The sequence below is a fragment of the Bubalus bubalis genome, chromosome 1 (genome assembly GCF_019923935.1).
Source record: "Bubalus bubalis isolate 160015118507 breed Murrah chromosome 1, NDDB_SH_1, whole genome shotgun sequence".
Lineage (NCBI taxonomy): Eukaryota > Metazoa > Chordata > Mammalia > Artiodactyla > Bovidae > Bubalus > Bubalus bubalis.
In genome coordinates this window covers 3,782,379-3,807,718 of record NC_059157.1, presented here as the reverse complement: position 1 = coordinate 3,807,718, position 25,340 = coordinate 3,782,379, and the positions used below count along the sequence as shown (strand labels likewise).

General features: G+C 45.9%; 1 protein-coding gene across 10 annotated transcripts in view; it reads left to right on the top strand.

Moving 5' to 3' along the window:
• The window catches only part of THRB (thyroid hormone receptor beta), a 446,263-nt gene that overhangs the window by 357,135 nt on the left and 63,788 nt on the right, over window positions 1-25,340 (top strand). For 9 of the 10 annotated variants that reach the window (XM_025273099.3, XM_025273127.3, XM_025273019.3 and 6 more), the window contains one exon: window positions 1,450-1,704. The exons of the other annotated variant lie outside the window; for it this stretch is intronic. In XM_025273099.3, the coding sequence (XP_025128884.1) occupies window positions 1,450-1,704 (255 nt within the window). The remainder of the gene's footprint in view (window positions 1-1,449; window positions 1,705-25,340) is intronic. 10 annotated transcript variants of the gene reach the window in all.

Here is a 25,340-nt window from a genome sequence, read left to right as displayed (position 1 = left end):
GCCGAGTGTTGGTTATTACTGCCTCGCTGTGATTTTGTTCGCAGTCTTCTCCTGTACTAGAAATGAAGTGGACGGGAGTCAGGATTTCCACAAGGTAGTCCCAAGACCAGGAATGGTAAACACAGCTTCCAAAGGGGGCTGGGAGCAGATGACACCTTTAGAAAAACTACCCTAACCAACATCTCTGAAGACATCTAGCAGCTTTACAGAGGCGGCTGGTAAAAACCAAAAGCAGGTTTAACTCTTACATTTAACAGTTTAAAATTTATCTTAAATGTCTGAAAAGCAGCTTTCAATTCCCAGTACTGTACATAGATCAGGGCGGACCTGTCTGTCCGATATGGATATCTACAGTCCTTTGGTCATTTCAGCATAAAGGAAAATTCACTTATCAGTTAATCATTCCACTGTCTCTAATCACTTAAAAGTAGAACTCTATTTGTGTTTTTTCCTATTTTGACAGACAGAATTTCTGAAAGTATGGGTGACCAGATGGATTATGCTTTTTAATGTGAATGCATCTACAAATCATCTATATTAGCTTACTCTTTTTACTCTCTTCCTTATATCCGTGTTCAGAAAAGATATTCAAGGAGGTAAAATTGGCCCCCAGGGAAAGTTGGTGTGAGAACGTTTTCATGATATTATCCAGTTGTTTCCCATTTTCTAGAGGGCAGACCTTCACGCCCCTTGAAACTGAGTAGAGAAAAGAGCGTCACACACAGAAAGCATTAACTGCCTGCTTCTCAGCGCAAGAGAGCGGGGCTTTTCTTCTGTCATCAGAGCTCTTAATTTGCCCCAACTAAAGCACAATCTGCTGACCTCCTCTCCTCTCACCTCGCCTGTTCCGGAGGACATGGAAACCACTGGCACAGTTTCCCTTGGAAGACCCAGCCCCTTATGCCAGCCTGTCGGCAGTGGAAGGTGCCAAGGAGCCCGAGTTGTCGCTCTCATGTAGCCACGTGGCACGTCCCTCTCAGGGAACAGGGTGCCCCTCAGGTCAGCCGGTGATAACACCCAAGTCAAACAAGGCCGCATCCTGGACGTTGTATGTCCCGAGGATCTGAAAAGTGTCCACGGCCAGCCCTGACCCTTGAGACCTCACATGGTCATCTAAGCAGTATCATAAATTGGTGCCCACTTGCTCCCGAGCCATTGCCATCCGGAGCGGGGCTGGAGAGAGGGCGGCCCTTCCGTGGAGGAGCCCATGTCTTTCTAGGCGCTAAAAATCGGGGGAAACGCGTTGACTCCTCCGCAGGCAGTCCAGCGCCGGGGCTCCGTGCCCGAGGCCGCTCCCAGTGCGTCTTATCGCCGCCGTTGGGTGGAAGGGTCCGGGAACGCTGGCAGCCCCCACGAGCCGGGGAAGCGCTTGCCTTCCAGACCTCTTCCTCTCAGCCCCGTCTTGACAGTGCCAACAGCCCCGTCATGTCGTGTTTTTCAACCCTCCAGAAAATGGCCTTCCAGCCTGGGACAAGCCAAAGCCTTGTCCAGACGGCGAGCCGGAGTGGAAGCTCGTGGGAATGTCTGAAGCCTGCCTGCATCGGAAGAGCCACCCGGAGCGGCGCGGGCCCCTGAAACATGAGCAGTCGCCCCTCATCCAGGCCTCCTGGACGAGCTCCATATTCCATCTGGACCACGACGACGTGAGCGATCAGAGCGCACCTAGCGCCCAGACCTTCCAGGCGGAGGAGAAGAAATGCAAAGGTAACAGCTGTTTGTGAGACCCGGGTGGCCGCGAGGAAAGGACTCTCTGTCGTGACCGTGGGCTGGGTCTCCCCTGAGCCCAGGATGCGGTCCACGTGGCTCCCCGCAGCTCTCTTCCCAAGTGCCTTTGCCCCCAGACCTTCTATGGAGCAGAAAAGAAGGGGGTTTCTGAGGAGAGCAGCTAATCTCAGCTTCCTGTTGGGGCCACTTGGGGGAGAAGACATTTTTCTTTCTCTAATGAGCAGGAGGGTTGTTAGTTTTGGCTTCAGTTCTGTTTTTGAAGCTGAGTAGAAACAGACACTGCTGGCATTACATAACTACTTGCTTTGAAGTGTGTGTGCGTGTGTGTGCGTGCGTGTGTGTGTGTGCATGACTTTTCCCAGTTGTGCCAGTAGCTAATAGGATCTCCAAATCTACCTTTAACCTAAATAGACAATTCATGTTCAAAAAAGCGGTTTGAAGTTGTTTTCTTTGACTCATTAAGTCCTGTGTCATCAACCTGAAAGGCGAGATTATGGTGTTAGGGGGTTGTCACCTCATAAAAAATGTTAAACTGGCCTAAGTTTCTGATTGCATTAGATTTAACTGGTCTTTACCTCGGGTCGCCTCCGCCCTGACAGATGTCTTTGTGTTGATCGCTTTATGGTCTTAGGGCTTCCCAAAATCTTTGCTTCTTAAATCAGTTAGTGTCTTTAAATGTCCAAGTTCATGTTGACCCTCCGCCCTTTCTCAATTTAGCATTTTTAAAAAATAAAGTCCTTTTCCATTTTCTTTGAGGACTTTGATTCATGATCAAGTTTTTATGTGAACGTATGTTGATTTACAATATTACGTTAGCGTGATAAAATTTCAAATGGTGTGTTTGAAAATCTGCCAAGCACATATCAAGATATATTAATGAAAGTTTGTAGAGAGCCCTATATTTGAGCCATATAGGACCTTTGCAACCTGTTCTAAATTGAGCGTAAACACGTGATTCTGTCATTCTTCTCAAAAAACTGCTGGTCCTTTAACTTTTTTGAAAACTTGAAAAGCTGCTTGGAAGCACCAGTTGATCTGGGCAGCTGGGTGTGCAGATTGTCTCAAATGAAAATGGGATTATCTAAACAAATAATAAAATAGTGGTATAGGCTCTCATTTGAATGCAGTCAAAACCATCCATGTTCTCTTGAGAAGGATCTGTGTTTGAACTGTCTCTCATCTTTATTACTTAGGAGACTGAGAAATTGAAAGGGATATTTAGAAAAAGAGCAAAGTAAGTTTTTCCAAAGGAGTCGGGATATAGAACAGGTGTGTGTGTGTGTGTGTGCACATTTGTTTGAAATACAATCAAGAGTTTATCTTAAAATCAGTAACCACATAGTAGCTTCAAATTTTAGGAGCTGGCATCAAAAGCACGTCAGGCCTTGGTTTACAGGGCACTGCAGTGTCCTCATGACCTAAGGACCCACAAACTAAATTTGATTTATTCCTGATTGGTACCCGTGTTTGTTCACTCATTCATGGATCCATCTCTGTCATTTGTGAGAAAACTTGGCCTTGCATATCTAGGGTTTTTGACAACTGTACACTTTCCGGTTTATTGGTAAACCTTGAGAGCAAAAGGAGAGAGTTTCTATTTGGTTTCCAAGACCCTACTGTTTGTAACACAGTGATTAAGGTCGCGGATTTTTGAGTCTACCGTATTTGGGCTAGAACCTCACCCTTTCCACTATCCATCCTTGAGCAAAGCTATGTGATTGCTGACAGAATTGAATTAGAAAATGTATCGCTATTGAAGTACTTAGCACAGCACCCCTCATTGTGGCCTCTGAACGTCAGCGTCATCCTTGCTGTGATCACTCTTATTGGCTCAGCATCATTAAATTACACAGATCCCCTGGGCCGCGCTCTGGTGAGAGAAGGAGGAGACCAGGACATTTGGGTGTGGCGTGGGGTGGGAAGTTTCAGGGAGGTTAGACTTGACCATCCATTTTGCATTCATTCAGCTCTTTTTTGCTGCAAGGCAGAGAATTGTTTCATAGGAAAATCTAATTAAACTCTTGAATGAAAGCCCTTCCTCCAGATTCTAGTTGTAAAGGAACGCAATAAAGGTAAATGCTCCTGCAGTTTCCAGAGCAACCGCCAGGATTCTCATTGGCGTGGACGCGAGGCAGTGCCTTGGTTCAGCATGGAGAGTCTGGGGACGCCTACGCGGTCATGGCCGAACCTTGTAACTTCACTCCTTGCCACTGGACACCCGTGTCTGATGAGGCGGTGGAGGGGCCGGGGAAACAACTGGATTAGATGCTTTTCTTTTTGGAGTTGGGTGCTCTCCGTGTACTCAGCTTGCCAGCTGCCTCTTCACAGGCACTGTGAGAAGAGCTCTCTCACCCAGGCTGGGCACTGATCTCCTGGCTCTCTCTATCTAGCCCGCAGGTGCGCTCGATATTTCTTTCCTGGGCTGCCATTCCGTGCATCCCATCTGTGTTTATTAACTGGCTACTAAGTGCAGGACATTGTCCTTCACAGCCTTGAAGAAAAAATAGCAGCAGAGCCAAATATCCATCCAAGTCCCCCCATTTCCAGGACCCCAAGTGGAATTGAGCAAAACCAAGTAACCCTTTGGCCACCTGATGTGAAGAGCCAACTCACTGGAAAAGACCCTGATGCTGGGAAAGATTGAAGGCAGGAGGAGAAGGGGACAACAGAGGATGAGATGGTTGGATGGCATCACCGACTCGATGGACATGAGTTTGACCAAACTCTGGGAGATGGTGTAGAACAGGGAAGCCTGGCGTGCTGCAGTCCATGGGGTTGCAAAGAGACGCGACTGAGCGACTGAACAACACTAACAACTAACTCTTAAAGGATACAAAATGTCAAGAGTCTGCTGTGGAGAAGCCAAAAGAACAAATAGATGGCTTGAATTTGTGCTAAAACTCATCTCCCAAATCAGTGATCTAGCCAGTCTGGACCAAGGCACCTCTGAGAGTGGTTCGTGGTTGGATTGTTGTTTAGCTGCTAAATCATGTCCAACTCTTTTTGACCCCAGGGACTGTAGCCCACAAGGCTCTTCTGTCTATAGGATTTCCTGGCAAAAATACTGGAGTGGGTTGCCATTTCTTTCTCCAGGAATCTTTCAACCCAGGGATGGAACTCATGTTTCCTACAAGCTAATTCTTTACCTCTGAGCCACTTAGGGAGCCCTTGTGGTTGGGGCCCCTGCTGCAAACTTACTTCCTACCTGTCTCTGTTGATGCAAGTACAGAAACTGAAAGGAAGCTTTACAAACTGTCATTGCCAAAAAGCACTGCCACTGGCCTTCAAAGTTGTGCTCAGTGGATCCGTCTCACTGGACAGTGTAGACTCTAGTTGGATGTTGTCAAACTCACCAGTCAGTCACACAGTCCAGAGCCCATGTATAAGTCTGCTGCAGCAGACGGCCAAGGATTGGGCCGTCCCGGGCTGGCTATTTTGTAAATTGTTTGAGATTTGCTGATTTATGCTTCAGAGAAGGCAATGGCACCCCACTCCAATACTCTTCCCGGAAAATCCCATGGACGGAGGAGCCTGGTAGGCTGCAGTCCATGGGGTCGCTGAGGGTGGGACACGACTGAGCAACTTCACTTTCACTTTTCACTTTCATGCACTGGAGAAGGAAATGGCAACCCACTCCAGTGTTCTTGCCTGGATAATCCCAGGGACGGGGGAGCCTGGTGGGCTGCCGTCTATGGGGTCGCACAGAGTCGGACATGACTGAAGTGACTCGGCAGCAGCAGCGTTCTTAATGTTTTTCTTTAGGCTTATTTTTGGTAGGTACCAAATGTCTTCTTTCTCGGGTTGATCTCAATACTGTTTTTATTTCAGTCTAGGCGTATGTGTGCTCCTGTGTGTTACAGTCATTCTAAGGAAACTAACTGGTAACATATTTCAATAAAAAGAGCGCCCTGGAGCCCTGACATTCTGCTACAGATCCCACAGTTGAAATCTGCTCTAGTGCCGGAGGCTCTTTCCAACCCGAAGCAAGCGATCCCGTTCCCTCCCCGCAGCCACGCTCCACCTCCGCGGAGTTGTTTTTTTGCCACAATGTGAATTGATTGCTCAGCCGTGAGGACCACCCTACTCGCGCCCACCTCCTCCCCTCCCAGAGTCTGAGATGGTGCAGCACCTGGACCTTCTTAGAAATGCAGAATCTCAGGCCCCAGAGAACTGAACTGGAAGTTCTGGAAAGGGGCCCAGGAATCTATATTTCAATCACTCATAAGAGATCTTTAAGGCGTGAGCATCAGGAGGTGCCTGCGATTACGCACAACCTCTTAGCACCAGTAAAGGAAAGGGTCTGCCACCTAGTGGACACCGGGGAATGTGCATCCATAGTCATGTACGGATGTGAGAGCTGGACCATGAAGAAGGCTGAGAGCTGGATGAAGAATTGATGCTTTTGAACTGTAGTGTTGGAGAAGACTCTTGAGAGTCCCTTAGACTGCAAGGAGATCCAACTAGTCCATTCTAAAGGAAATCAGTCCTGAATATTCATTGGAAGGACTTATGCTGAAGCTGAAGCTCCAATACTTTGGCCACCTGATGTGAAGAGCGGACTCTTTGGAAGAGACCCTAATGTTAGGAAAGACTTGAGGGCAGGAGGAGAAGAGGGCAGAGGAGGATGAGGTGGTCAGATAGCACCACTGACTGACAGACATGACTCTGGGTGAAGTCTCAGAGATAGTGAAGGACAGGGGGGCCTGGTGTGCTGCAGTCCACAGGGCCACAAAGAGTTGGACACGACTTATCGATTGAACGGCGATTCCCTTCCTTGAGTGCACCGGGGGAGCCCCCAAGTCTCCTTCTTGGTTTGTCCTTCCCTTTAGACGTGGCTTACCTTAATTGCCAGCTGGGTGTGCTGCTTACTCACTCCATCCAGTAACATCCTTCTGGGACTTGAGCCCTTCTTGAGAATCCCACTCTGTCTGACTGGAGTCCAGCTTCTCTTTCAAGTTCTTGCAAGGCTTCTCCTTTCAAGCTTCTGTGCCCCCCCTGAGCTTCTCCCTGGGAACCACAGTCCCACTAGCCCCACGGGGATGGGTCCTGGACAGGTGCATGCACCCCTGGAGCTGGATCTTGCCAGCCCTGCGGGAGCCAGCCAGCCAGCCCTCCATCCCTGGATGTTTGGCCTTGGTGTCCGTCAGGGAGCTTCCTGAAACACTCAGACCTGGTGGGAAAAACAAGGCAGAGAATGACCCATTTTTTTCCTGGAATTAGGGAAAAAGCAACAAACTGGGGAGCTCACTGGATTTTCTCTGTAGATCTGCTCTGTGCTTGAAGCAAGAGAAGTGAATCTCAGATACCCGGGAAGACAAGAAAAGACAGTCAAAATAATCTTACTGACAAGGTGCTTTCTCTCACTATAAAAGCCTCCCATGTTCAAGGAGTGAAGATTTCCCAAAAGTTCAACAGAAATGAGTTTTAAAAATCATTTGTAATTCCATTCTCAAAGGATATGAAGATCTTGATTATATTTCATTCTTTCTCCTATGTGTATCTATTTTTTTACAAACTTGGAATCACTTTTAACCAACTGTTCAGGCTTAACAATATATCATCCACATGTTCCTTTGTCATTAAATATCCTTCTGAATCCTGACTTTTATTGGCTATAGACTATCCTTGCTTATAGGTATCATTTGTTAAACCAGTCCCCAAGACTTAGACGAGTTAAAGTAATTTTTGAAACTATTTCTTATGTTCACAAAGGACAGACTATTAACTCATGCTCTTCAGAAGGAGGCGGGAGGGGGAAATGACTCAAACCAGTGACGTCCATTTTAAATGATGTATGAGTCTCATCTACCAAAATAACAAAGTGGTCTAAAACTAAGAGAGGTGAAGTCAAGTCATTGCACTTTATAATCCTTCAAGTTAGACATTCAGGATCTCAGCACATGACCGCTATCTTTGTCCTTAAGTGAAATACAAGGACATCTTCAGGTTGGCGAGTGTTTGAGAAGGTGGGGGATTAAAAGGCTTGAGCCCTTCCACCAGGAGACCATCTGCTCATGCATCTCCACTCTCCTCTCTGCCCCGGCTCCCCATCCATCAGGAGGCGCGGCTCCACGAGAGCACGGGGACTCATACACCTCAAGGGCACCGGGGAGGCTCGGCCATCAGCAGGAGAGTAAGTGCTCTCCACCAGCTTCTGGTGCACGGAGAGCTCTGAGATCTGATACTTCAAAGGCAGGGAAGCACACCCATCAGTGGCCCAGGGCAGGCAGAAATAGGAGGGCAAGCAAAGAAATAAAAGCCCTCAGCTTGAGTGGAGGGGAGGGAAACGGAGAAGGGCACTGGCAATGTCGATAGCAAGCAAACCTCAGAAGCTCAAAGCTCCGGTCCACCCGACCGCAGTTTTCACTGAGATGCAGCATCGGCAGTGGGGGGACCGTGGGCTTTTTGAGGCCAATGAAGCAGCATCTGCTGGGCTTCCCTGGTGGTTCAGATGGTAAAAATACGCCTGCAATGCAGATCGACCTGGGTTCAATCCCTGGGTCGGGGAGATCCTCTGAAGGAGGGCATGGCAACCCGCTCCAGTATTCTTGCCTAAAGAATCCCCATGGACAGAGGAGCCTGACGGGCTACAGTCCATGGAGTTGCAAAGAGCTGGACACAGCTGAGTGACTAAGCACAGCCCAGCAGCGTCTGTTACAACGTAAAATGCAGGCATGCTTCGACCCTGCTGCCCCTCTTAAAGTAGTCTGTCGCATGGAAATACGGTACCCGAGGGCACAAAGTTCTGTGTTCCAAAGTTTTCTTTGCACCTTTGTTTTTATAACTGAGAAATTGGAAACAATCCACATGTTGACCCAGAGGGGAATGATCAAACAAATTATGGTATATGTAAAGCATCCACTGGAAAACAGGTTTTTTAAAAATAGTGGCATTAGGAAAACTTAGTGGAGAAGCAGCCATTCATGACCATGTGATCCCACGTCCAGTTTTAAAAGTCAGTAATTGTGTGAGCACAGATGTGCAGAGAAAAATGTTCCTGAGACACATCACCCTGTGACAGCAGACAGCTGGAAAAGGGAAGCGCGGAATAGAGGGTATTATTAGCTCAGTATACAACAGCAGTTCACATTTCTTACAACTCCATTAATGGAGAACTGGTGCAGTTCTTTTTTTAATGTTAAGCTCTTATGCTTCACAGTCAGACAGACTTAAGTTGACTGCTGACTCTTTCATTTAACCTCTCTGAGCTGAGTCCACTTAATTTTGAATGAGGTAATAATACCCAATGGCTTCCCCAGTGGCTCAGCAGGAAAGAACCGGCCTGCCAATGCAAAAGACAGGGGCAGGAAATGCGAGTTTGACCTATGGGTCAGGAAGATCCCCTGGAGAAAGGAAATGGCAGCCTAGTCCAGTATTCTTGCCTGGAAAATTCCAATCCATGGGGTCACAAAAGAGTGGGCGCCTAGACAACAACAATAACAATAATACCAAGTTATCAGATTTGTTGTAAAAAGGAAAGCTAATGTGTGTAGAGCACTGTGCCCGCCACTTAGGAGACATGAGTGATGACTTATTCTGATACCTGTTCTGAAAATATCAATAATTTCTTGGCTTGGTGCCTCCCTCCTCCTGCAGTTTTTGTTACCCTTTTGCACCTTGAAATACGTTGATGAGCTTGTTGTTGTTCAGTCACTCAGTTGTATCCAACTCTTTGTGACCCCATGGACTGCAGCATGCCAGGCCTCCCTGTCCTTCACCAAGTCCTGGAGCCTACTCAAACTCATGTCCATCGAGTCAGTGATGCCATCCAACCATCTCATCCTCTGTCATCCCCTTCTCCTCCCACCTTCAATCGTTCCCAGCATCAGGGTCTTTTCTAGTGAGTTGGCTCTTCTCATCAGGTGGCCAAAGTACTGGAGTTTCAGCTTCAGCATCAATCCTTCCTATGAATGTTCAGGACTGATTTCCTTTAGGATGGACTGGTTTGATCTCCTTGCTGTCCAGTTGATGAGCTAGATACACATGAATGAAGAGAAGCAGAAAGAACCGTCACATATACAGCTAGAAGACAGGCTTGAACGACCAAGAAAAAATCCATAGCAACAACCAAGGTATTTTTTCAAGCTCTTTAAATAGTTTAAAAAATTAAGTACAAAACCAAGAAAAGTATGAAAGAGCTTAAATGAAATTTGCACCAGGCAGTCTGCTTCAGCATCAGAGCTATTTTCCACTATACTCTTGTACCCATTCATTCCCTTCTCCAGGGGATCTTCCTGACCCAGGGATCAAACCCATGTCGCCTGCATTGCAGGCAGATTCTTTACCATCTGGGCCACTGGGAAAGCCCTAAAAGTTAGTTGCTCAGTCATGTCAGACTCTTTGCAACCCCACGGACTACAGCCCACCAGGTTCCTCTGTCTGTGGAATTCTCCAAGCAAGAATATTGGAATTGGGTAGCCATTCCCTTCTTCAGGAGATCTTCCTGACCCAGGGATCAAACCCCAGTCTCCTGTGTTACAAGCAGATTCTTTACCATCTGAGCCACCAGGGAGGATACTGTATAACACAAAAGGGCAAGAGGATCCGGGTGCCCTGAGGAAGAAACTAAAACTGTGGAAAAGATGCTGGCCTGCCCAGAGGGGAAGCTGCAGGGCAGTGAGGCCTGCCAGGACAGAGCGGGGGGCTCAGCATGTGCCCAGCTTTACAGTCTAAGGTCACATTCCGGCACTGCCGCTTATCAGCTGTTGAACCCTGAGCTAGTCGCTTAGCCTGCCTAAGCCTGTTTCCTCATCTATCAAATGGGGACCCTCCTCCTCTCTTATCCAACTGTGGAAAGAAAGAAGCTCTTAGATGATTTCACAGGACGACTGTGAGTGCTCAATAAATAGAAGTTATTTTCTCATCATGAAGCTTGGAAACAGTATGAGAAGCAGACAGATTAGGGCCGTAGAATGCCCATTTGAGAATAACCACTAAGCAGACACTAACAGGATTGAAAGCTCTGAAGCCGAGGGTGTAATGGAAGCAGGGGGAGCAGACACAGCAGCCAAGTTCTACGATGCTCCCCACAGGTGGCTTCAGACAGAACCGGGGACAGCATGGGTAACAAGCTTATTGACCTTGTACTGAAGCTGAAAAGGTATCATTGGGAGAGTCACTCTTACAAAGACACCACAGGTGACCATTGGAATTCAAAGTCCTTTACTTCTCCCGTTTGCCCTGAATGCCTGTAATTCCATCGTGACCCTTTCTCTGTCTTTCAAAATGCAGACCTCCTGGTTGGATATCTTATCGAGTCACTAGCATCTCCAAGTGGAGAACTGGATCAGATTTATTTCCTCCTTGACAGGATCCAATAAAGACAGTGGAAGGAGGACACAAAAAATGTGAGGATCCTAGGGAAATGGATGCGAGAGAGGAAATAGGGAGCAGGCCCCCTGGCAGCACTGCACAGGCTGTCAGGTTGCACACTGCACAATAGGAGTGTGTGCACCGCAGACGTGGCACCTGAAAACAAACGTCACCTGCTGAGGTCCTTTAATGGACTGGAACCTGGTGGTCCGGAGTCAACCGATAAGAAAGTAAAGGAGAGAGAAAGAGGCTGATATTCCTTGGTTTACAGAGAAAGCCAATAAAGCCCCTGCATGGGGCTTGCTCTGTTCACGGAGGCCTCAGGCGCCCTCTCGATGGGGTGAAGGCGCAGAGCGCCTTCTCGAGAGGGTCTTAGAAGGCCGGGCAGGAAAGTAAACTCAGAGGGCCTCTGCGCTCCAAGGAAGTAGCCTGAGAGAGAGAAAGAAAGCAAGACACGGGGACCAAAGCTCTGATGGAGCAAAGGTGTTTTAATCAACATGGTGTGGGCATATATACTGTAGTTATTCTCAGCAAAGGTAAAGATTAAAATTCCAGACTTACAAAACATAGGCGATGCATATTAAAGACAGAGAGTTGTAAACAATCACTTTTACCATATGGTTCACAAGAAGGAAGAGGGTACTTTTCACCATATAGAAACACTAACGGAGGAAATGCCTGGATCCCTCAGCCCCTGGGAGAGGCTTGCCTCTCCTCTTAATTCCTGAATATTCAGGAATTAATAAGGAACAGAGAATTCCTGACAGATCCAAAACAGCACACAGGAAGCCTCCTGTTAAATGCTTCCTGACAGGCACCCACCTCACCACTGGCCAGTAACTGACCCTGACACAGGATGAAAATACAGACATTCCTGTCACATTTAGACAGATGTGTGAATGCCATATTGATCATTGGCTGTCAGTGTATTCCGAGACTAATAACACTCTTTTGTATAATTTAAATTCGCTAAAGGAATTTCCTGGTGGTCCAGTGGTTAGGACTCTGCACTTACACTGCGAGGGCCCAGCTTCAATCCCTGGTAGGGGAACTAAGATCTTGCAAGCCTCACAGTGTGACCAAAATTAAAAAAAAAAAATTGCTAAGAGAATAAAACTTCAATGTCCATGCACACACACATAATTAACTAGATGGGGGGAATCCTGTCACAATGTATGAATATATCAAATGATCACATATGTTTTAAATATCTTGCAACTTTATTTGTCAATGATACCTAAGTACAGTTGGAAAAAAGACATTCCGAGAACCCTCACGTTACACAGCAGGCCAACAGCATCAAGTTTGGGGGTGTTGCCCAGCCTGTAGTAGGCATGTAGGGAATGTTTAGACAGAAGACATGATTTGGTTCTTGGCTCTGACACTTTCCAGCTATTTGCCCTTGGACAAATCACTAATTCTCTCCAACAAACACCATAATCAAAGATTAGTCGACCACAAAGAAGCAAGGAGATCAACCTACCCTCCAACCTAAATGTCCATTGACAGAGGAGTGGATAAAGAAGATGTGGTGCGTATAGCAATGGAACACTACTCAGTCACAACAAGGAATGAAATAATGCCATTTGCAGCAACCTAGATGGACCTAGAGATGATCATACCAAGTGAAGTCAGACAGAGAAGGACACATACCATATGATAACACTTACTTGTGGAATCTAATTTTTTAAAAAATAAATGAACTTATTTACAAAGCAGAAGCAGACTCATAGATGTTGAAAACAGACTTACTGTTACCACAGGGGGAAGATGAGGGGAGGGCGGGATGAACTAGGAGTTTGAGATTAATATACATGCACTATTACATATAAAATAGATAACCCACAGGACCTACTAGCTCTACTCAGTATTCTATAATAACCTATATGGGAAAAGAATCTGAAAGAGAATGAATATATGGGTATGTATAACTGATTCACTTTGTGGTACTCCTGAAACTAGCATGACATTGTAAATCAACTACACTCCAGTAAAATTTTTTAAATTAAAAATAAATTAAAATTTTAGAGAGTTCCCAGTGGTCTAGTGGTTAGGATCCCAGGCTTTCACTTCAAGGCCCAGGTTCAATCCCTGGTCGAGGTTCTGAGATTCCACAAGCCATGCAGGGCAGCCAAAAAAAAAAGATAGAAACAAATATAAAATAATGACAAAAATAAAATACAGTAAAGCAAAGTAGCCCTCCAATACAATAACCATATTTCCCCTTGTAGGGAAAATGGAGCAAAATACATTAAATCAGTGAAAGTGAAAAAAAGTAGAAGTGAAGTCGATCAGTCATGTCTGACTCTTTGCAACCCCATGGACTGTAGCCCACCAGGCTCCTCAGTCCATGGGATTCTCTAGGCAAGAATACTGGAGTGGGTTTCCATTTCTTCCTTCAGGGGGACCTTCTGGAGGAAAGGATGAAGAAGACATTGTACATATATGTACAAGATAATATTACTCAGTCAAACCTGGGTCTCCTGCATGGCAGGTGGATTCTTTAACGTCTGAGCCACCAGGGAAGCCCAGTAATGGCCCCCCAAAACCTAAGCTATTAGCATCATAAAAACATAGCCCCACCCCCAGGACAGATTGGGAAGAGTCATTCACCTTCTACTGCCTCGGTCGGTGTTCTTACTGAACTCTGGGCTGGCTTTCTCCAGGAACAGAGGAACCTCAAGCTCAGTTCTTGAGTAGGTCTGGGCCTCCTCCCCTTTCTGTTTCTGAAAACCTACTCCTGCCTATAATAAACCTCTCCCCGAGAAGGTGTTGGGAACCGGTACTGCCCTCTCTCCTTCCCTCTGCAGGGCAGAGCCTCTGGGTTTTGAGAGCCCCAGAGAAGCAGAAACTCCATGCCAAGAGCATTTCCTGGTAGCGGTGTCATAGACAAAGCGGGCAGGTCTCCTGGGGACCATTCCGCCTGCACTTGTTACCTGCATTGACACACGAGTGGTTAGTCCTGTCTGTGAGTAATGCCTTTAGAAATTAACCTTGGTCCTGGACCAGTTCAGCCTCTTTGACTCGAACTGTCTCTCTGCAAAGATACCAGAAATCCAGAACCAGCCAGGCTTTGGAAAGAGTGTCAGAAATCCTCCACGGACCAAAGCCCTGCTCCACGGCATCGACTGAGACAGAACTGTTGCCTCTGGTGAATGGCTGTCCTCATGACATCTGTCGATTTGGCTTAAATGAGAGACTTGACTTCATTCACACTCACCGCCTCTTAAAATATAGAGCTATATTGCCAATATGACTATTTAACTCCATTAGCCATGCTGTGAAGTCACGCAGCCTGAGCTAGAATGCTGTCTGGGGACGGATGGTTTATCAGCGAGTGGCAGATTTTCCCGACTCCCTGCTCATACTTGCCCCTTACCGTGCAGCTGCAAAGGCCACACTATTGTAAGCCGAGCCTCAGAACTAATGAAAAGATGCTTATATGGTGCTTTGTTTGCCTGGCTCTGGGAAGAATGTCTTATTATAAGCCAAAGATATAAAACTAAAGGTTAAAACTATGTAAGTAAAAGAAGCTTCTGCCCTTTACAGGGAAAAAAAATACATGTTAATTTTTACAGGAGTTTCAGATGACTGTTTCCAAGGGAACAAGTATCTGAAATGGGTTCATCTCATTTAATATTCATGACTGGACACAGGGATAGTCCTTTCCTATTATCCCTTTCTGGTTACACATGATATGCTTATTCTTAACTTGCTTTTGAAGTGATCATTCTATGTTTGAATCTCATTTCTTCCACAAACAAAGGAAATAAATGTTCATTCTTATGTTTTAAAATATTTTGTAAAATTAAGAATATAAGCCTTTAAGAATGAAGAATATTATAAATAGTGGTGATCACTACAAAAGTAAGAAAATAACAGTAATCAATCTGACCTACTTTACTCAGGTGAGTCAAAGGCTATTGAACTTGGCTTCTTGTTTTATTGCAAATTGGCTTACTTTTCAATTTTTTCTTCCACTTCTGCTGCTGCTGCTGCTGCCAAGTCGCTTCAGTTGTGTCCGACTCTGTGTGACCCCATAGACGGCAGCCCACCAGGCTCTGCTGTCCCTGGGATTCTCAGGCAAGAACACTGGAGTGGGTTGCCATTTCCTTCTCCAATGCATGAAAGTGAAAAGTGAAAGTGAAGTCGCTCAGTCATGTCTGACTCTTAGCGACCCATGGACTGCAGCCCACCAGGCTCCTCTGTCCATGGGACTTTCCAGGCAAGAGTACTGGAGAGGGGTGCCTTCTCCGCCTCCACTTCTATTGAGGTGTAATTGACACACAGCACTGTATCAGTCTAATGTGTACAGCATGATTTGACTCTCATAATGAAAGGATGACCACAAGCTTAATAACCATCCCTCATCCCATACAGGGACAAAATAAAAGAAATAAAAAATATTTTTCCTTGTCAGGAGTATTCTTTGGATTTACTCTCTTAACAACTTTCACCTATAACATACAATGATGTCAGTTATGGGGCCCTAGTGGCTCAGACGGTAAAGAAACTGCCTGCAATGCAGAAGACCTGGGTTTGATCCCTGGGCTGGGAAGATCCCCTGGAGAAGGGAATGGCTATATTTGCCCTGCTGTACATAACAGCCCTGATACTTATTTACCTTATTGCTGGAAATTTATACCTGTGGCCACCTTGATCCAACTCCTCCTTCCCCCCGCCTGGCCCCGCTGTCTCTGGTAATGGCATATCTGATCTCTTTTTCTGTGAGGTTTTCGTTTGTTTTTGAATTGACCCTAAACACTGTGTCAGCTCCTGGTACACAGCTTAGTGGTTCAATATTTCTGTGTCTGTCAGATTGATCACCACCAAATCTGCTTACTTTTGAGGTTGGTTTCTGTTTTTAAACATTGAATTGGAAAAAGCAAGTTGGCGGCAGGAGACCATCATGTCTGAAGTTTGAATGAGTTGTGTGTTTTCTTAGAAAATCTGCTAAGGCAAATCTATAAATTTCTCTCCATTTGATCTTAAAGTGATCTCAGCTTTACCAAAAAGTGGAAACGAATGGTGCAGAGAAGGCCTGGTGTTTATGGGGTAGCACTGGGGACAGGTGGCCGGGCCAAGGTTCCGGGGTTCCTCCATGCGAGTCGTGGATGGGCCCCGCTGTCGGCTGCTGTCATTTCGTCACCCTTAATGGGCCTTTTTTACCACCAGGTAAGTGCTGACACGGTCTCCTTCGGTGTCTGCCGCCGAGGACTTTGGGTCTCTGGATGCACGCGGGGCTCTGGGCCTTCGGGCCGCCAGCTGGTGCCCGGTTCGGCCCTTGCCGCTGGAGCCGCCCGCCTGGGCCTGTGCGCCGGCTTCCGTGCGGTGGTGGTGGTGGTGTCTAGCTGACCCGACTCGTGGTGCCACCTCCGGTCTCTGGGCGACCCGAGGGCGGCGGGGCGAGGCGCCGTGGGTCTTCTACCCTGTGCGCTCCCCGCTGCGGGCACCCGGTGAAGGCTGAGATGCGACCCCCGCCCTATGGGCTCCGTGCCACGTGTCAGGCGTTCTCTTCCTGGGGTCGTGGGCCGCTCTCGCCTGAGGCGAGGTGGGGGGGCGGAGGTTGCCGGTGGGGCTTAAAGCGGGCCCCTCTGGTGACTGTCCTCGAGGCACCTCCCCCCTGCTCCATCTTGGCTCAACCGATCGATGTGGTGTGGTCGTGCTCTCCCGGGCCGGGCCTAAGCCGTGCCAGACGAGGGACGGGCGTTCCTGGTGAACGCGTCCGCTCTTCTCGGTCTGTTCACGGGGCCCCTCGCCTATCTTTCCCCCCTGCCCGTGGTGGAGGGTGAGGAAGGCAGGGGTTGGGTTGCGGCCTCTGGCCCTGACCTTCGGTCTCCTGTCCCCCGCCTCGGGGCGTCAGTGGGGGCCGTGGGTCTGCTGACACAGCAGATGCTCTCGCTTCGCCTTCCCGGCGTGTGCTCCGCGAGCGGCCCTCCCCGCGGTGGGGAGGGCTCTGCCGCTGCTGCCCCCCCACCCCCACCCCGCGCGGGTGCGCGAGCGTCCCTCGTTGGACCCTCGGTGTTCGTGTGTATACGTATTATTAGTTTTTAGAACCATTTGAGAGTAGGTTGCAGATAGCATGCCCGTTTAAATATTTCAATGTGTCTTCTAAAAGCAAAGAAATTCTCTTAGAAAACCATGGGACAATGATCAAGATGAGGAAATGTAACATTGATGTGCACAATTATCTAAACCTACAGACTTCATTCAAATTTCACAAATTGTCTCTCCCCACTCCGCCCTCATAGCTCAGTTGGTAAAGAATCCGCCTGCAATGCAGGAGACCCCGGTTCAGTTCCTGGGTTGGGAGGATCCCCTGGAGAAGGGATAGGCTACCCACTCCAGTCTTCTTGGCTGTCCTTGTGGCTCAGCTGGTAAAGAATCTGCCCGCAATGCAGGCAACCTGGATCCGATCCCTGGGTTGGGAAGATCCCCTGGAGAAGGAAAAGGCTACTCACTCCAGTATTCTGGCCTGGAGAATTCTAAGAACTATAGAGTCCACGCAAAGAGTCAGACACGACTGGGAGACTTTCACTTCACCCCTCCCGCCCCCCGGAGGAGAGGTCACGGCTGAGAACCGAGAGAGGACGTGTCTCCGAATCGTAACTCCATCCCCCTCAGTCCTGCGCCCAGCCCCACCGCTCCTCAGACCAGCCTTGGTTTCCGGCCGGGCCGGGCCGGGCCGGAGTGCACCTTTCTTTGTGTTTCCGTGTCTGCTCGGTCTGCTTTTCTCTGTCCCAGCCTTCCACAGTCTGCAGGGCGCTTCTCGTTTGTGGAGAATGCAGGCTGATTCTTTTGGAGAATGTCCCTCCGTTTGGGTTTGACTGACGTTTCTTCAGGATTAGGATCAGACTGTGCATATTGGGCCAAATTCTTTTAAAAATTGTATCACCTGATATTTGTTCCTATAAACATTTGAATTTAAGTATGTGATTCAGGAAGTTTCCCATCTTCCAAACCACCTGCATCTTTCTGTCTCTCTTCTTGAATTTTTTTTTTTTTTTTTTTTTTTTTTTTTTATTCCCCTGCGGCTGCTCTGGGTCTTCATTGCTGCGCGTGGGCTTTCTCTAGTTGAGGGGCACCGGGTTCCTGTTTGCAGAGCACTGCCTCTGGAACATGGGCTCAGGGGTTGCGGTGCACGGGCTTAGGTGCCCTGCGGCGTGTAGGATCTTCCCAGACCGAGGATGGAACCCACGTCCCCTGCGTTGGCGGGAGGGTTCTCAACCACGGGGCCACCAGGGAAGTCTGACTCCTCTTTTTTTCTTTTTCTTTTCCATTACGGTTTATCCCAGGATACTGAATAGCGTTCCCTATGCCACACAGTAGGCTTGCTGTTTCTCTACTCTCTATAGGATAGTTTACATCCACTAACCCCAGCCCCCCACCCAACCTTGCTCCCACTCTCCACCCGCCTTGACAAGCACTGTCTGTTCTGTCTGAGTCCTCTTGTGAAGCATCCATTCCGTGTTCTGAGGGCGAATGTCTCAGGAATGAATGTTATTGGTTGTTTTGTCACCTGTGACCTTTTTAAGGTTGGAATGAAAGAGGGATGCTTGCCTGGGGGCATCTCTATTTGTAGCAGGACAGAAAGCAGATTCTCTGCCATCCAGAGACTTTTCTGAGGATAGCAAGGACATATGGCCTCTTTGGTCTCTTGTCCTGTTTAACTGGACATTCGTTTTTTCCCCCCACAACTCAAACCATAGTAAATTACAAAATAACCAAGATTGGGATATATTTTAGGTTAACCTTGATACTTGTAGTATATCTTTCTCAGCTATTTTGGCACTTGAAGTAGAATGAAGAATTTTGATTCACCAGTTCTAGATCTGGTTTTCAGTGTACCAGCATGAAATAGGTTTTCTTTTTGAAAATATTTACAAATCCTACTTTATTCCCCTCATCCTTCAAGGCCCAGTTTAAACATCACCTCCTCTGGGATTCTCCACTGCCTGTCACAAGGAATCATGTCTTTCTCATGCTGTCATGAAACTTCATTAAAGTATTTTATGCTTCCTGGGCTCTGCCTTCTTGTATCATGGCTTTGAACATGCCTTTTGGGCTCCTCAGTGACTGTGACTTTATCTCAATTTACATCAGCCCTGTTTTCGTGTGTTCTCCATGCCCAGCACTAAGCTGTGTGCTGACGGTAAGAAGCTGGATGAACCATCCTGCTTCCTGCATGAGATTTCCAAATAGAAATGTTGGAAGAGCTTTGAGCTTAGGCTTGAAATGAGCAGCAGACCTATTGATGACCAAGCAATGGTGAAAATGCTATTGGCTTGCCTTTATCTTAGAGAAGACTAAAGAAGAGCCTAACCTATGTTGTTTCAGAAATAATAATTCCATTTTCCTCCATGTTTACCATCTGCTTGTTGATGTTCTTTTAGTTGGGTTGCAAATTTCAAAGCAAAATCATGTCTTCCTCTTAGGATGTATCCTATATTAAATCAAGGAAACTTACATAGTATTGATATATAAATAAGAGAAGCTTATTAACTTTCTTCCTTTTGACAATAAGTTTTAATTACCTCAAGCTATTTTATATATATATATATATTATAACCTCACATCTCTCTTGGTAAAGCTTTGTTGAGATATAGTTTACCTATTGTAAAATTCCTCCAAGTGTACCATTCCATAACTGTGAGTCTGTTTACAGAGTTGTGTTAATACAGCCGTGACCACAGTCTTATTTTAGAATGTTTCCATCTCCCCCAGGGAAACTTTGAGCTGATTTGCAGTTATTTTTCATTCCTGGACCCAGCCCCTGGCGACAACTCACCTACTTTCTGTCCACACTGATTCACTTTTACTGAACATTGCACAACAGTGGAATCCTAGGATGAGACTGACCTACTGCTTTTGAGGTTCATCCATGTTGTTACATGTATCAGTACTTTGTCTGAACTTTTTACCTTTAATTATCCTTCATAATACTTTCAAGTATAAGTGAAGAACTGGAGCCTTTAATGAACAAAGAATAAACCTTTTGAAACCGGCATCAATTGTGACACCATCTAGATTTTGCGTTAGTTGTTCTTAAAGGTGAAAAAGCAAAGTAAATGCAAATGACTCAATCACTCATTCATTATTCCTATTGTTAGGGAAATTTGTTATAAAATTAATCTCTGATATGTTATTCTAGAATAAAGCATACTATAGCTGTTAAATGTCAAAGTCATTCCACTCAAACAAGCACTCAGCTTTCAAACAGAGTCCATCAGTGTGAATTACAATGAAATAATCATCTTAACACAGTAAATTAAGGGAAAATGGATCTACATGCTGCGGATGATTAAATTATAGCATACGTAAAGTGAGCCGCTATGTGATATTCATGCAAAGCATAAATGATATTCATAAAAAAACATAAAATGTTAATGAGCATCTTTTTCTTCTAAGGAAACATATTGATTAAAATAAATATATGAAGTAGCATTAAATTAGGCACATCTTTGGGAAAACAGATAAATCATCACAGTGATCTTAGAATTTGTGTTGAAACACATACGTAGTTGCCAAAAACTTTCAAAACACTAAAATAATTCTCTACTTAGAAAAGCAGTTGGGGGAAGTAAGACAGGCAGGTTCTACAATAGCAATTCAAGAGCTGAAATGTCAATGCTAACATCTTCCCTTAGTAACTACATCAGGGTGAAAAAACCATCCACTCAGTTTCCACTCTGTCAAATGAATGGAAACACCTCCTGCCACCCTGGTGGCTCAGACAGATAAGAATCTTCCTGCAATGCAGGAGACCCGGGTTTGATCCCTGGGTTAAAGATCTCCTGGAGACAGGCATGGCTACCCACTCCAGTATTCTTGCCTGGAGAATTCCGATGGCAGAGAAGCCTGGTGGGCTACAGTCCATGGGGTCACAAAGAGTCAGACACAATTGAGCAAATAGCACACATACCAGTCTTGTTGTTTAGTGATGAAAATAACACTCATCACCATTATATAGCCAGGGCTCTAATTAAAGTTACACCGAAACTGCAAGTTGATGGTATATTTCCTAGACTCTGATGCCCAAGCTCCATCAGACTAGAGTCAGGTAAGATTTGCTTTTGAGTCCAGTGTTCATTCATGAAAAAGAACAGAGATCCCACTGTTAGCTAGAAAAGAGAGGAATTCAGTGCTGATAATAGTGGTCTAAGTAAGTTTTAAAAGCCTGACTTTTTTTCAGTCTCCAGCCTTCAGGGTGCTATTCGGTATTCACTTTTGTGTACGTGCATTTCTCGTTTGGTCCAGATGCGGATCTCTTTCTGGATATTATCTCATTCCTTCAAAGCACAAGGAAGCTTCATGGTTTGTCTCTGATCTTAGGAAATCACAGTGAGAATCAAACACTTGGTCTTCATCCTGGAAACTCTTAGATGCTGGCCATTGTGCTGCAGTGTCCATCATTCACCGTCACACTCTCATTCACTGGAAATGCTTTGGGAGAGAGGCTCTGACATTGCACAGGTATCTCTGGGCATTTTGAGCGCTTATACCCATCACTGGAAATGGGGGCAGTTTCTACTTGAATAGATCTGGGTTTGACTCCTGACTCTTCAAATGGCCAGCTGTGCCTCTCAGAAAAATGGGGGTTTTTTTGTTTTTTTTTTTATTTTATTTTTAAATTTTACATAATTGTATTAGTTTTGCCAAATATCAAAATTAATCTGCCACAGGTATACATGTGTTCCCCATCCTGAACCCTCCTCCCTCCTCCCTCCCCATTCCATCCCTCTGGGTCGTCCCAGTGCACCAGCCCCAAGCATCCAGTATCATGCATTGAACCTGGACTGGCAACTCGTTCCATACATGATATTTTACATGTTTCAATGCCATTCTCCCAAATCTTCCCACCCTCTCCCTCTCCCACAGAATCCATAAGACTGTTCTATACATCAGTGTCTCTTTTGCTGTCTCGTACACAGGGTTATTGTTACCATCTTTCTAAATTCCATATATATGCGTTAGTATACTGTATTGGTGTTTTTCTTTCTGGCTTACTTCACTCTGTATAATAGGCTCCAGTTTCATCCACCTCATTAGAACTGATTCAAATGTATTCTTTTTAATGGCTGAGTAATACTCCATTGTGTATATGTACCACAGCTTTCTTATCCATTCATCTGCTGATGGACATCTAGGTTGCTTCCATGTCCTGGCTATTATAAACAGTGCTGCGATGAACATTGGGGTACATGTGTCTCTTTCCCTTCTGGTTTCCTCAGTGTGTATGCCCAGCAGTGGGATTGCTGGATCATAAGGCAGTTCTATTTCCAGTTTTTTTAAGGAATCTCCACACTGTTCTCCATAGTGGCTGTACTAGTTTGCATTCCCACCAACAGTGTAAGAGGGTTCCCTTTTCTCTACACCCTCTCCAGCATTTATTACTTGTAGACTTTTGGATCGCATCCATTCTGACTGGTGTGAAATGGTACCTCATAGTGGTTTTGATTTGCATTTCTCTGACAATGAGTGATGTTGAGCATCTTTTCATGTGTTTGTTAGCCATCTGTATGTCTTCTTTAGAGAAATGTCTATTTAGTTCTTTGGCCCATTTTTTTGATTGGGTCATTTATTTTTCTGGAGTTGAGCTGTAGGAGTTGCTTGTATATTCTCGAGATTAGTTGTTTGTCAGTTGCTTCATTTGCTATTATCTTCTCCCATTCTGAAGGCTATCTTTTCACCTTGCTAATTAGGTCCCATTTGTTTATTTTTGCTTTTATTTCCAATATTCTGGGAGGTGGGTCATAGAGGATCCTGCTGTGATGTATGTCAGAGAGTGTTTTGCCTATGTTCTCCTCTAGGAGTTTTATAGTTTCTGGTCTTACGTTGAGATCTTTAATCCATTTTGAGTTTATTTTTGTGTATGGTGTTAGAAAGTGTTCTAGTTTCATTCTTTTACAAGTGGTTGACCAGATTTCCCAGCACCACTTGTTAAAGAGATTGTCTTTAATCCATTGTATATTCTTGCCTCCTTTATCAAAGATAAGGTGTCCATATGTGTGTGGATTTATCTCTGGGCTTTCTATTTTGTTCCATTGATCTATATTTCTGTCTTTGTGCCAGTACCATACTGTCTTGATAACTGTGGCTTTGTAGTAGAGCCTGAAGTCAGGTAGGTTGATTCCTCCAGTTCCATTCTTCTTTCTCAAGATCGCTTTGGCTATTCGAGGTTTTTTGTATTTCCATATAAATTGTGAAATTATTTGTTCTGGCTCTGTGAAGAATACTGTTGGTAGCTTGATAGGGATTGCATTGAATCTATAAATTGCTTTGGGTAGTATACTCATTTTCACTATATTGATTCTTCCAATCCATGAACATGGTATATTTCTCCATCTGTTAGTGTCCTCTTTGATTTCTTTCACCAGTGTTTTATAGTTTTCTATATATAGGTCTTTAGTTGAAAAATGGGTTTTTTATCTATTAAAAAAAAAAAGATGTGGGTAGCCACGGCTGTCCTGAAGTACCATGATAAGGATTCAATAAGGCGATGTTTATGAACACCCAGCCCAAACTCTTAGAGAAGTTCAGTCTTGGTGTGTGGAGTACCATGGAGGCATCACAGAGAGGAGCTGGGTAGGTGGCTGAAAGTGCAGGTCTCGGGGCCACTGTGAAGCACCACCAGCGTACAGGACGATGGTCAGAGATTTGGACCCTGCTGAGGTCACCTAGTGAGAACACACCCAGTTAGAAGGGTTGGGATAAACCAAAGGGAAAGCCAATTTTAAAGGCAGACAGAGGAGCGATCTCTTGAAGAAGGCTGGGACGAATCAGCCAGAGGGGGAGGAGGTAGATGAGAAAGGTATCGTGTAGTAGAAGTTTCTGAAACACCATCAGCAGGTGTGGCTGTGGAGGCAGGCGAAAGCAGGTACAACAGTAGTCTGTCCAGAGACCCAGAGATACTGGAAGTCATGCTGCTTAGGAGAGTCCCAGGGGCAACGATGAAGTGCTGTTATTCTAGCAGTGACTGGCTAGCCAAACCCAAAGTGGAGGCTAGGAAAGCGGAGTGTGGCCGGCCGCACAGAGCACACCGTTCCTCCTGGGCTCATTAGACCAGAAAAGGCTAGGAAAGCGGAGTGTGGCCGGCCGCACAGAGCACACCGTTCCTCCTGGCTCATTAGACCAGAAAAGGTTAGGAAAGTGGAGTGTGGCTGGCCGCACAGAGCACACCATTCCTCCTGGGCTCATTAGACCAGAAAAGGTTGCAGATTAAGGACAAAGCCAAGACACCAGCCAGGGCATCAGGAAGCAGAAACAAAGAAAAGGCGCTCTGAAAATCCAGGGTCCAGGAGACAGCCGGTGAGCCTGGAAAAGTCGGCAGAGACCAAGCTGATGGACCACTTGAGCCTTCCTGGAGGGCAGTGGCTCTCAGCCTTTAGCCGGGATCAGAATCCCCAGGAGGGCTTATCTACACCCCCACTGCTGGCCTCGACCGAATTTCTCTTAATGCTTCTGGGGTGGTCTGGCAAATTCGCATTTCTGAGAGGCTCCAGGGGATGGCAATGCTGCTGGTTCAGGATCCATATTTTAAGAACCACTGACTTAAGGATTTTGGAGTCTATTTTTTAATCTTTGTGGAACTTCAAAGGACTGTTTTCTTTGACTTGTTCATCGCATAAATTGACCTATTTCATCTAGTTAAAAAATTGCTATAACTGAGTTGGTGGTATCTTTGGCATGAATGTGCTGGGCAACCGTTCCATCTTCATGAAATAAAACTTGCAGCCTTCAAACCATAGATCTGGAAAGACTGGCCAAATAAGGAGGCCACCAGGAATGTCTTAATGAGAGCCTCCTCCTTGGAAATCCTACAGTTCAAGTATTAGGCTGCTTTCATCAGCTTGGGTCCCGAGTCCCAGGTTCCTACTGCAGTGTTCTCATCACAGCTGTCTCTTTTCCATTGCACCAGGTCAGAATCCATTCTATTTGTGCTAGGAAGCCACATTGCCAATTTTTCAAGCACATTTTTGTAAAAACAAATTCTGCTTGGTGATGGATTGTGCCCCAAAGCCCCCGCTTCCCTCAAGTATCCTTCATAGAGCCATCACGGGCTGTAAGTATCAAAAAGTTTTTATTAATCATTAAAGGAGAAAAATTAGAAAGGAATTCAGAATACAAGAAGTTTTAAAGAGAAGGACTTTGAGTTTCTTACTCCTCAAAATATCAAAACAGACTCAATCCCAGAGCTCCAAGGCTTGTGTGGCCCCTGGGGATCTGCACTTCCTGGGTCCAGCCTGCTCTGTCTGGCCAGGAGTTTTCTTCTTTGGTACAACTGAGAGAAAAGGACACTCACC